We start from the raw sequence: 12,429 nt of genomic DNA on the forward strand, positions 1-12,429 counted from the left end.
CCGGACATCACTTCCTATGTGAGTTGTCTTTCCTATTAGAACATAAGCTTCTTGAGGGAATGGACTATCTTGCTTTTTGAATTTTATCCCAACTACTTAACATAATGCCAGGTACCTAGTAAGTACTTATTAAAATTGTTTTTTTTACTCATTCATTCATTGGCCCTGAATATTCAGGGCTTTTATCACTGACTTGGATATATGTCATTTTGGTCAATTTTTTAGAGGACCCAAACCCAGGGGCGACAGCTGAGATAGGACCCCACAGGATTTCAGCCAGCTAGAATGATGGACCAAACCTGAGGAGAAAAAAATTCAATAGGAATACATGTAAGGTTCTATACTGAGATGTAATAAAAGCCAAGATCAGAAGTAAAGGATGAGGGAAGAGTAGCTTGTCAGTTGTTTGCATAAAAAAACTTTGGGAATTTTGGTGGATTGCAAGCATAATGGATGAAAATGTTGGCATGATAGCTCAAAGTTAGGGCAACTCTAGGCCAAATTAATAGAGAGATTGTGTCTAGAACAAGCGAAATGGCAGTCCAGCTGTCTTCTACCATGGTCATACCGTATGTGGAATACTGTGTTTAGTTTGGTGTGACCTTTTAGAAAGGACAAGTGTACTGGAAGGCACCCAGAAGAGGACAATCACAGTGTTCTGTTGAGGCAATGAGGATGTTTATCAGAGAGGAAATAAGACTTAGGGGAGGAGGGTCTTCAAGATGGATTAGACTTGTCCTTCTTAGCTCCAAAGGACAGAGCCAGGAAGCCGGTGAATGTTGCTGAGAGAGTGAGTCATGATATAAGGAAAACTTTCCCAATTGTTAGAGCTGAACCAAGGCTTCAAGTATAGGCTGCATGAGCAGCATGGTGGAGTGGGGATTCTTGGTCAGGTATGGCTTGGACTCTATGCCCTGAGCTCTGATATTCTAGGATTCTGCTCTACCCAATAAAAAGACTTTTAAAAAATCTGAAAGAACACTCTCTGCTCCTTCTTCAACACAAAGGTATGGCCTATCTTTACTTCTCCTCATCCTCCCCCATTTAGTTCCATAATAAGTATATATTTAGTTTCATTCTTAAAACACCTACACAGGTCACCTAGTTTGATTCACCATTTAAAAAGACAGCCCTGGCATAACTGATGCTGAGGTTGACATGCATACATACACACCCAAGAAGACACACACATACACACACACACACACACACACACACACACACACAGACCCACACCTACCCTTCTAAGCTTGTCTCTATCTGAACCTGATAGGGTGTTTAACTTTCTTACCTTTTGTTTAGTTAGAGCACAGAGCCAATGGTTAAACTATGGCCCAGTTAAACCCTGTATTGACCTGGTAGCTCCAATCTATTCCATGACAACTGGACCATAGATGTAGAGATGGAAGGGCCCTTTGAGGTAATCTCAACAAACCCCTTCAATTTATAGATAGGGAAACTGAGTGGCTAAAGTCACTCAAATAATAAGCCAGGATTAGAACTCAATCTTCAATTCCAAATCCAACATTGCTTCCGTTGTACTGCATGATTGCCCCAAACTGTAGCCATAAACCTCGTCTGCCATCTTGAAAATGTCTGGATGACAGGAGGACACAAGGAAACAGAGCTGTGGTTCAGTTACCTCGCTCCCAGGAAAACACCTTGGAGCCTTGGCATAATGGATGGTGGGTGAGAAGCATTATCTTTGCATGTGCAGGACTGAACAATGTTTCCAATCCTGTCCAAAGACTTTCCCCATCAGCAATGGGGGACTTTCTTGGAGAAACTGAGGCCCCACAATTTTTCTAGTGCCCTGATAGAGTGGAAGAATGTTGCAGCTGGAGTCAGGAGACCAGACGCTGATCCAAAATGTGGCCACAGCAGGTGTTTCCTCCGTATGAGCCTTTATATTTGGAAGGACTTACTAGAACTTGCACTTCACTGACAGAGCCTCCAAGAATCCAGGGTCACCTTCATACTGTGATATAGTATCAAAGGAGGACTCTGTGTTGTTATCATAAATATAGAGTGCTAGACTTCAGAGTCAGAAGAACCTGTGTTTGAAACACATCTCTGATGCATATTGTCTTCATGATCTTGAGGAAGTCACTTAAATCTCCCCATGCCTCAGTTTCCCCATCTGGAAAATGAGGAAGGTGGACTCTATGGCATCTTCTATTGAGATAACTCCTCTGAAGCTATTGCCCCTTATATTTTCAGTGCCTGATAACTAAAATCAAAAGAATCCCCAGCACATCTTGACATTATTTCTCGAACATCTCAACTCCCTTTCCTGAAACCTTTTCTGGAATATGAAACCCATTCTTCATCCTGGTATATAGTCTCTCCAACCTCCTCCAGAACCCCCTTCCCCCACTTTTGTCGTGTGGTCTGAGATGTCTTTCACCTCATTTATAAAGGAGAAGACAAAATGGCCTCAATGGATGACCATCCAATGTTAAGGTCGTCTCCATGTGTTAAGTGTTACGCTAGACTGGGAAGCCAGTCGCTCCATGGCTGGAATCTGGTCCATCCAGCCTATTGTGGCTTATCCATTCTCCTGTGAATGGCATGAGGATGGACCCATCCACACCTTTAACAATTGTTGATACCTACCGAATTTTTCTGTTCTAAGGTATAGACATCCTTTTGGTGTTTTCTTCTCCAGCCTAAAATGGTAAAACAAGAGCAAGGTGAATCATCTCTGAGACAGACAGAGCAAGGGGCAGCGAGGCCCTTGGAGAACATCCCCTCCAATCCCCTGTGTTCAGAATATACCAAAATCCAGATGAGAAGCGAAATCTTTCCCGCAAGGGATGAGGGGCCTTCGCTGGGGAACCAAGGTTTCTATGGCATTTCCAAATGTGCTTGATTTTAACCTATCTAAACTTCCCTAGCAAGAGTCTTAGGGCTGGCCTGAATTCTCTGTCATCTGGTCAATGGCTTAATCTAAATCTGCATGTTAATCTGTCACACTGTCCTGGGTCATTTCCAAATATTCTCATGTGGGAAACTGTTCCCCTCATTTGTACCCGTCCAGCCCCACCCCCAACCCACCCATCTCCACTCAATAGTCTAGTCCAATGGTGCAGTGGATAGGGTGCTGGACTTGGAGTCAGGAAGATCTGAGTTCAAATCCTGCCTCTGACACTTACTAGCTGTGTGACCTTGAGCCAAACATTTACCCTCTCTGAGTCAGTATGCCCAACTGTAAAATTAGGGGGTTGTACTTGATGCCTTCTGAGGCCTCTTATATCTCTAAATAAATATAAGATCCTACAATCCTATAAAATTCCTGCCTCAGTTTTCATATCTGTAAAATGGTGGCATTGTAGTAGAGGAAAGACCTCTGAGGTACCTGCCTATTGTAGATCTCGGACCCTGTGGTCCAGATGTCAGCAGATTCCTGGTCTAGTGACTGAGCTCTCCAGAGAGCTTTGGAGTCTGGAGAGCGTTTCACCTAAAAATCTCTCCCTCATCCACTTGGAAGGCATTTACTGCAGGAATGACCATGCCCATTTTACAGATAGGGAGACTGAGGCTCAGAGAGTTTAAAAGGCCCATGGTCACCAGTCCATCCTAATCCACTAAGCCATGCTGCCAGTCAGAATATAAGTGTCAGTTATTATCATTATGTAACTAATCATAATCTCAACCCTCTCCAGGGACAATGTGAAAAAAGAAGGAACTTACAACAAATAATCACAAAAACTATGGCCAGCGGTGGCAGCAGCAGCAGAGACAGCAGGTAGAACTGTTTATTGCCTGGGATTAAGGAAATGACAGGTTAGATGGAAGCTGCCCCCGTGCTGTGGGGCTCCCAGGAGGCTCTGCCTCGAGCAAGAGAAGATCCTTCCTGAAACGACCTAGTGTTCCAAGAAGTCCCCTTGCCTCTTCTTGGTCTGATCTTGGGGTTGGGGGACGGGGAGGGAAAAGACAAATGGAAAAAGATCCCTTACCTGGGACCCGGCAGACGGTATTTCTGTTCTCAGTGCATTCCTCAAGGACGCCATGTTCACATCTGGAGGGGGGAACCAGGTCGGGGACATCATAGAATATCCAACTTGGAAAGGTGGGAATTAGCAGCTGCTAGCCGGATTGTTGAAACACTATGCCCTCTCACTTTACAGGTGCTAAAAGGGCAAATGGCAGTTCATACGTGTGGTTTTGTTTTTTTTCCTCACCTATTGAATCTCAAACCAGTAAGAGTTTATTCATTCATTCATTGAGAATTTATTAAATGGATCTCCTGTGTGCCAGGCAGGGGGGCTACGAGGGCAAAACCCAAATCATACCCATCCCTTTATCCTCTTCCTTCCCCCCACCACAATTCCTCCACCACCAACACCACTCCCCAGTGCCCCTCAGAAGTAGGTTTCCTTACTCAATCCATCTGTCAATTGGCCATCCTTCATGAAACAATAACTTGGTACTAAGCTCTGATGATACAGAGACAGAAGAACAGCAGTCCCTGCCCTCATGAGGCTTACATTCAAGACTCTAGTAATTAGCCCTGGGGTGGTCATGGTGCTCTTTACAGTGCCAGGAAGCTACTCCAAGGGGGTGGGGGCAAAGTTTCTAGGTAAAAAGCAAGGATGACAGCAAGGGGGTGGGTTTATGCATAGAGTTTATGACTTATGGCAATGATGGAGAGTCCGGGAGCTTAGTGAGAAGCTAAGACAGATGAATGTCCACATTCACCCTCCCTGCCCTACCAGGTTGAGCACCTCACCTGGTTGCATCAGGACCATTTTAGGGGATGGGGCTGACCTCAGAATCTCTTGGCAGCATTTTTTTCCATCCCCCACTTAGGGAGGGAGGCATTGTATTCTATCTGTTGCTTCACTGTACAAGTTAGGATCACCGAATATCACGAGAAGGGTGCTGGAGAGATCATGTTATGGAGATCTCTCCTAGACAAGGAAATAGACCCAGAAAGGAGAAGTGGCTTGACTACGATGACAAATGAAGGTCCTGGCTCCCAATCTGTGTTCTCCTACACTGAGAGGTGACTTCCAGTAAGTACCGCTTGAGAACTCCTACCCAGGGTGTCTTAGACTGAGAAAGGAAGAACACTGGACTTACTGGGCACACGGGTCACAGTGTTTACACTCAGGAGTGTTGCAGAAAAAATTCTTGGCACATCCACATACAACATTTTGAAGAATGGTACAGTTCTTTCTGACTTCCAAGCCTAAAAAGAAATTCCACAGGGTTCACTGTCTGTATCTGGAACATCTTTTGTCAGTCCACTAACTCCACCTTCGCTCCCCACCATGACCAAGTTTACCCCATTATCCTCAAAAATCTCCAGTAAATCCCTATTGTCTCTTCCTCTGGCATTGAATGCCCTTCCTAAGCTGGCCCCTACTAACTTTTCACATGATTGCTTCTCATGCACTTGATGTGGAATGCTACCTGCTGCCCTCCCTTGCCTAATGCATTCCTGTAGCCCATCCCTTAGCCCTGGAAGTGTGCCCTCCTACAGAACCCCTGACTTCTTGCTTCAGGCTTACAAGGGCACCCATTCCCCATGGGCAGATGGCTCTTCTCCTTACTCAAATCCTCCTAGTGAAGTCTGTCTGGATTTCTCTTCCGTCTCACCTCACCTAACCTTGGTTATCAGGATAGGATGTCTGTACATTTTTAAGGGCAGAGACTGTGGCACCTTTTAGCTTTGGAACCCTAGCACCCAGCAGTGTATACCTTACATATATAGTAGGTGCAAATAGAAATAATTGCCAAATTAAGTGAATTAATGAAATAATGTTTTTGTGAAACATGACTTTCCCTCCATATATCCATGTTTATCAATCAACAAGCATTTATTAAGAGCCTACTAATGTGCCAGGCACTGTGCTATCATGGAAACATTCCCTGCTATCAAGAAATTTGCATCCAAATGGGTGAAATAACATGCACATATACAGGTATATATGAGATGTATGCAGAGCAGAAACAAGTTAACCTTAGAAAAGATGGTGCTAGCATCTGGGAGAGCTAAGAAAAGCTTCATGTAAGAGGTAGCCCTTGAGCAGAGTGGTCAAGAAAGCCAGAGATTCTGAGAGGCAGAGATGACAAGGGGGGGGAGAGCATTCCAGGCATGAGGCACAGCCAGGACAAAAGCCTGGAGAAGGGAGATGGATCTGGACTGTAAAGAGTATGGAGGGGAATGATGTACAGGCAGGTTGGAAGGGGCCAGGTCATGACGAATTTTAAACACCAAACTAGGGAATTTCTATTCGATATTACAGGTAATAGAGAGAGTTGGTTGAGGTGGGTCAGGCCTGAGCTGTAAGAAAACCATTTTAGCCTTTGTATGGAGAGGGGAGAAGGAAGAGGCAAGGAGGCCAAGTAGGAGTCTAATGCCACAGTCCATGCCAAAGAGAGTGAGGCCCAAACTAAGCTGGAGTCTGGGTGAAGCTAGGGAAGAGCAGACACGCCAGGTGTGGTGGAGGCAGAAATGGCTGAGCAGGCACAGAGAAAGAGGAGCCAAGGACTCCCCAAAGCCGCAGATCCAGGTGCCTCTGAAAGCCACAGCAAAGCAGAGGGTGGGGCTGGGGAGCAGCTGCTCACAGATCCTTTGCAGCTCAGTGAGGAATGTGGGTGAGCAGGAATCAAAAAGGAGGCTTGAATAATCCACTAGCCCCTGGAGAACTGAAATGGTCACACATTTCAGATCATTCTGGGAAGTGATCAATCCGTGTCTCAGATCAGGGGACCTTGAAGCCAGGTCTCTGATTTCTTTCTAACTAGGATCAGTCCTTTTGGAGCCAGTGGGCAGTCTGGAAGAAGGTGGAGAGGAAGTATTCTGTAGCAGAGTGACCAATTTTATTCCTTAAGATGCGATTTCTGACCTCCTAGGTTTGCACCCCCTCCCCACCCCCTGGCCACATAATTATATTGTATCGAGTCTGTATTTACACATTTTACACATACATGTATGTATGCGTATGCGCATGTATGTATACATATGTATATGCTTCCAGAGGGCAGAGACTATTTTGCATTTCTCTTTGAGTCCCCACTGCGCAGCACAGCTCCAAGCACATAGCTGGTGCTTTAAAAATGCCTCATGATTGACTGATCGCTTCATGCCCCACCCTCTCTGCTGTGGTCTGCCTCCCTGAGGTCAGTGCCAGGCAGCAGCTGCGGCTCCTGGCCCTGAGGAGGGCGCCAGACTCCCTCCCTCTCATGTTGGTGCTACCCTCAGCCGGCACGTGGAGACCACCTGGGAAACAGCTAAACTAGAGGCATGTGAAGCTGAAGGAAAGAGAGGAGAGGCCAGGTGACTGGGCATTGGGCTCTGTGGGGCAGGGATTCCTGCAAGCTCTGCCCTATGTCTGAACTGGTTTTCTCTGAGCTGTGTTTGTGTGTTTCCTGGTGCTGTCCTATGTGGTGTGCCATGCTGCTGCTGAGCTGTCTGAACAAGACCCACAAGCTCAGGGACGGTTGTGTCCTTCAGACATCTTGGGAGCATCCTCTGTCTCCTTGAGTGGGTAGAGATTCACTGGTAGAGACTCCTTGTCTGCAGAGACTTTCTGTATCCTCCTGCCCTCTCCCACTGGCCGGGCTCCCTGTCCTAGCCTTCTCTCAGACAGTACCAATCCATTGTCACTCATATACCAGGTGCCATCATCCTCCTCACCTTCTACTCCTCCACCAATGCTCTTCCCTCATGAGACCCTTTCTTGGTTCCCCTAGTTGTTAGTGTCTCACATATCACTGTGCATCTAATGAATGATTTTAATTCATAGAAACTACTTTCATTTTCAGTGCATGTCCTGAATTTATTTCTCTCTGGACATTTATGACCTTCCCCCTTCCTTCCCCTAGCCTCACAGGAGAATATCTGTTTGTGCATGGAATGTCTAGCACGGCTCCCTGCACATCAAAGATGGGAAAGAAACATTTTCTGAACTGAACTGGCTGGCATGGTCTGTCTGTAGCCCTGTCTGCATGAAGGGACCTTGGGTTCCACGTGAAGTCTCAGTTTTTCCATTATCCTTTAAAAGACTTACCATGTTCTCGGTCACAAAGGCCACACCGTAGACATTTATCGTAATAGTGAGGATGGTCCATGTAGTCCTCCCCAGGGGTACATGTTGTGCAGTTTGGTGTGCCTCCATCCACTTTACAATTAGAAGTTTTCTTTGTGCCTGTCCAAGAGTAGAGGAAAGTTTGCAAGGGTGTGCTGGCAAATGTTTAACAATCAGCTCTCGAGAAAAAAAAAAGTATGTATGCCATACTTTTATGCTTAATCTGCATTATCAATATCTTCTCCATCACTTTATGTCTAGACACTCAAAAGACAACAAACCAAGCCTTGATTTGTAGCATTCACCCATTTCCAAGGTGTAAATGCTCACGCTGAAAATTTAACAATCAGCTATCAAAAGCATAAGCTGGCTCCAGTACACCTCTGAAAATATGCAAAAATGTGGTCAGAGAAGGAATGAACCTACCCTGGTCTTCAGCTAGCCCATTTGGATGGGGGTGAGTGGTGAAGCTCTCTAGTGGGTTCCCCCTCTTTGGGAGTCTGCAAGCAAAGTCTAGAGGAACCTTCATCAGGCACAATATAGAGGAGAATCTTGTTCAGGACTGGACTTCCCAACCTTGGAAGCAACTTCCTACTCTGACATTTGGTGACCATAAGAAATGACAAATGATAGTTTCTGTGGTCTCCTTCAAGCTCCAGCTCAAACTCTGCCTTCTGTGAGAGACCCTTCCCTCTGAGATGACCTCCAGTGTAACCTGTGAGCATAGAAAGCTGTGTGCAGGTTCTGTCCGCCTTTAGACTGGAAACTCCTTGAGGGCAGGGACTGTGTTTTTGCCTTTCTTTGTATCTTCAGTGCTTGGCACAGTGCCTGGCCGATAGTAAGTGCTTGACAAATGCTTATTGACTGACTTATGTTGAATACAAACAGGAAGAGCTCCCTAAAGTGAAGGCAAAAGAAGACTAATGGACATGTATAAAGTGCTTCTCAGATATCTTCTCATATGAGCCTCACAACAGGCTGGAGAGGTAGAAACTATGGGTAGCATCACACCTATTTGTAGATGAGGAAACTGAGGCTCAGATGTGTGACCCTGGACAAGTAACATTACCTCCATGAGCCTCAGTTTCCTTGGCTGTCCAATGAGGACAATAACCCAGACATGCCTAACCTCATGAGGGTGTAAGAAGTGCTGTTGACATGAGTGTTATTATGGTGATTGTTACTATTCTCCTTCAGAGACATCCTGGGATTCTCTTACACACCCATTCCCCTGAGAATCCTTTCCCTTTTCCCTTCCCTCTAGTCTCAGAGAGCCACGAGTCCCCTTCAAAGGAGAATCACAGGCTCTCAGTGTTGAAGGGGATGTCAGAGCCCATCTTGTTCCACACTACAACGGGAGAGGAGCTGTTCAGCGTTTCTGTCATTTTTCCCAGACACTAAGACACAGTTTGCCTCTTTGTACCTGCTTTCCATTGCTTCTAGTTCTGCCCTCTGGACATGAACAAAACAATCCTCCTTCCACGGGGAAGGATTCAACTGGCCCTTCCATGTGACCCTTCAAATACCTGCAGATAGAACCTCTTTCTTTTCTAGGCTAAACATCCCCATTTCCATCACACAAATTCCCACATGGCATGACCTTGAGGCCCTTCCTCAACATGGTCATCTTTCCGGGGACATGCCTGAGATTATCCAATGTTCTTCCTAAATTGGAATGACCACAACATTCTAGACGTGGTCTGTTTAGAGCAGTCACGTCCTCTGGCCATCAGGACATACAGAATGTAGACCAAGACCACATTCCAGTTAAACATGAGGAGGGAGGAGGGGAGTGTGGGCAGGTCTGATTATACTGAAGGCCCACCTTCCCCACCTCCCCCAAGGGCATACTAGAAGAAAAAAATAAAACAAAGGAGTAATGGGAGTAGCTGGAAACGGAAGTCATCTTTATACCAAGGCTTTCTTTGACCTAGGACATTTGGCCTCTGGCAGGGAGGAGAATTAGAAAGAGAAGATGAGAAGGATGAATGAAGGAGAAGATGGGCAGAAAAATGGCACCAGGAGAGAGACAAACAGACAGAGAGAAAGAGAGACAGAGACAGACAGAGAGATGAGAGAGAGAGAGAGAGAGAGAGAGAGAGAGAGAGAGAGAGAGAGAGACACGGAGAGGGAGAGGGAAAGAGAACTGGCCTCAGAGCAACGGACATTTTGGGTTCAAGCCTCGATCACCGGACCTCTTAGCACCCCAGGAAATACTGGAAGCCTACAAGGTGCACAGCAGGGGCCAAGCAGCTTTGGAAGAGGGAGTTTCTTTTCCCCAGATTTTCTTACACCAATGAAATCCCCAATCCAATCCCTACATCTAGCCTAAAGGGGCATCTTAAGGGAAGCATGCCCACTGTATGCAAACACGTGTTTACAGAGAGAAGTGTGAGAGTGGTAAGATTATCACTACATTGCCTGTCACTAACTAGATGCTTCATAAAGGATTGTTTTGTTGAACTGAATTCTCATCCCATGTAGCCATCTACTCTGGGTATCTTCTCTATTCAGAAGGGGCTATTATCATCACCCCTGGCTGACAGATTGAGGGAACTGAGGCTTAGACCAGGGAGTGATTTGAAACAGGATTTGAATTCAGATGTTTCTACAGTGTGGTTTCCACTGAACAACATTGCCCCTCTATGTTGTCATTTGATTATCTAAATAACTCTCTGAGTTAGGGGTTGGACTCATTTGATGCCTAAGGAAACTGAGTCATGAAGAAGCTGAATGACTTGCTAGTGTCACACAGCTAGGTGTCTGAGGTGGGATCTGAACCCACGTGTTCCTGACTCCAGGCCTAGTGTTCTAACCATTGCACTATGCTGCCTTTAGGGTAATACAACTGAGAAGGCCTCCAGGGCCTGGCTCCAAAGGCTCTGTTCTTTTTATCCCATCACAGTCAGCTCTTTCATTGCTGGCTGGGAGATCACACAGACCAGGGGTCAGAGATTGAGAAGTGGCAGGGACTCTGGAGGAAATCTAGGAGCTGCCTCATTTTACAGGAGAGGAAACAGAGGCCCAAGGAAATGAAAAGATTTTGCTGCATCATAAGATTGGAGAGTCAGAAGGGATTCTCACTGAGGAAGAGCCCAAGGTCAAGAGAAGTTACTGAAAGCCAAGGGTAGTAAGTACCGATGGCAGGATTTGAACTCAGGGCCTCTGGAATCAATAGACCAGGTGGACTAGGAAGCCCTTTGAGGTCTAAAAGCACTCAGCTCTCAGACTCTGACCTAGCTGGTCTTCCTGTCTTGTGAGGCTGAAGCTGCTGGGAGGGCCCTTGGCTGCTCTAAGCTTGAGATTTCTTTGCTATCCTCCTTCAAAAGCTGCTGCCATATTTGCATTTTGTGGGATTTCTAATTTGTTGCTGCTGTTTGCAGGTTTTCCTGCCCCGGCTAGGTTGCCTTTTACAGCCAGTACCAGGGTATTGCTGTCGGTGGTATTTCTATCTCACTCTACCACTTGGATGAAAAATGCAAATGCCCTTTGCATACTCAGATGCTGGGCAGACCCTGTCTGCTGCATGCTCAGTTTTCTGGGGGGAGGTGCCAGGCCACACAGGGAGGACAGAGACTCCGACCCACGGCTATGACTCATCCACATCAGAAAATGGTGCCTGGAGCTCAGGCCCTCCCTCCCTAAGTGTTTTGGCCTTCCTGAGAAGGCAGGCAGACATTCAGTTTGAGTTGATTTAGCAAGCATCTATTAAGGCTCTGGGCCAGGCACAGTGCTGGGCACTGGAGATACAGAGATCAAAATAAAACTCTCCATTCCCACAAGGAGCTTACAGTCTGCTGGGGTCTGTAGCATGAACACAGACAAGTAAACAATGAAGTCACTTCAGAGCAGGTGAATATTAATAACTGGGAGATGAGGAGGGGAATAGGGGAAGGCATGTGAGAGGTGGCATGCGAATGAGGCTAGGAATTCCAGGTTCCGATAACCATAGAGGGTGTTCCAGGCATGGGGGCAGCCTGGGCAAAGTTATGGAGGCAGGAGATTGAATTTCATAGATGGAGAAAAGCAAGAAAGTCAGGCTGGCTGGATGGCACCATGCATGAGGGAGGGGTATGTGCAATAAACCTGGCAGCTAATGGTGATGATGATGATGATGATGATGATGATGATGATGATGATAGCAATGGCTGACATTTATTTAGTGCCTACTATGTGTCAGGCGCTGGGCTAAGCTCTTTACAAATAGCACCTCATTTGACTCTCACAACAACTCTGGGAAATAGGCACTATTATTACCCCCATTTCGCAGATAAGGGAACTGAGACAAACAGGTGAAGCGGCTTGCCCAGGGCTCACACAGCTAGCAAATGTCTGAGGCTGAATTTGAACAAGGATCTTCCTGACCTCAGGCTTCTTGCTCTCTGCGCTG

At 46.2% G+C, this 12,429-nt stretch overlaps 1 protein-coding gene across 2 annotated transcripts in view; it reads right to left on the reverse strand.

Annotated features, from left to right (window-relative positions):
• The window catches only part of FAS (Fas cell surface death receptor), a 46,930-nt gene that overhangs the window by 5,574 nt on the left and 28,927 nt on the right, over positions 1-12,429 (reverse strand). Inside the window, exons 4-8 of one of the 2 annotated variants that reach the window (XM_036736222.1) lie at positions 8,022-8,159; positions 5,086-5,194; positions 3,960-4,021; positions 3,694-3,765; positions 2,617-2,669 (exon numbers count right to left, since the gene is read on the reverse strand). In XM_036736222.1, coding sequence (XP_036592117.1) covers positions 2,617-2,669; positions 3,694-3,765; positions 3,960-4,021; positions 5,086-5,194; positions 8,022-8,159 — 434 coding nt within the window. The remainder of the gene's footprint in view (positions 1-2,616; positions 2,670-3,693; positions 3,766-3,959; positions 4,022-5,085; positions 5,195-8,021; positions 8,160-12,429) is intronic. The other variant, XM_036736223.1, reaches the window with a different exon arrangement.

This window comes from Trichosurus vulpecula, chromosome 8, assembly GCF_011100635.1.
Source record: "Trichosurus vulpecula isolate mTriVul1 chromosome 8, mTriVul1.pri, whole genome shotgun sequence".
Classification (NCBI taxonomy): Eukaryota; Metazoa; Chordata; class Mammalia; order Diprotodontia; family Phalangeridae; genus Trichosurus; species Trichosurus vulpecula.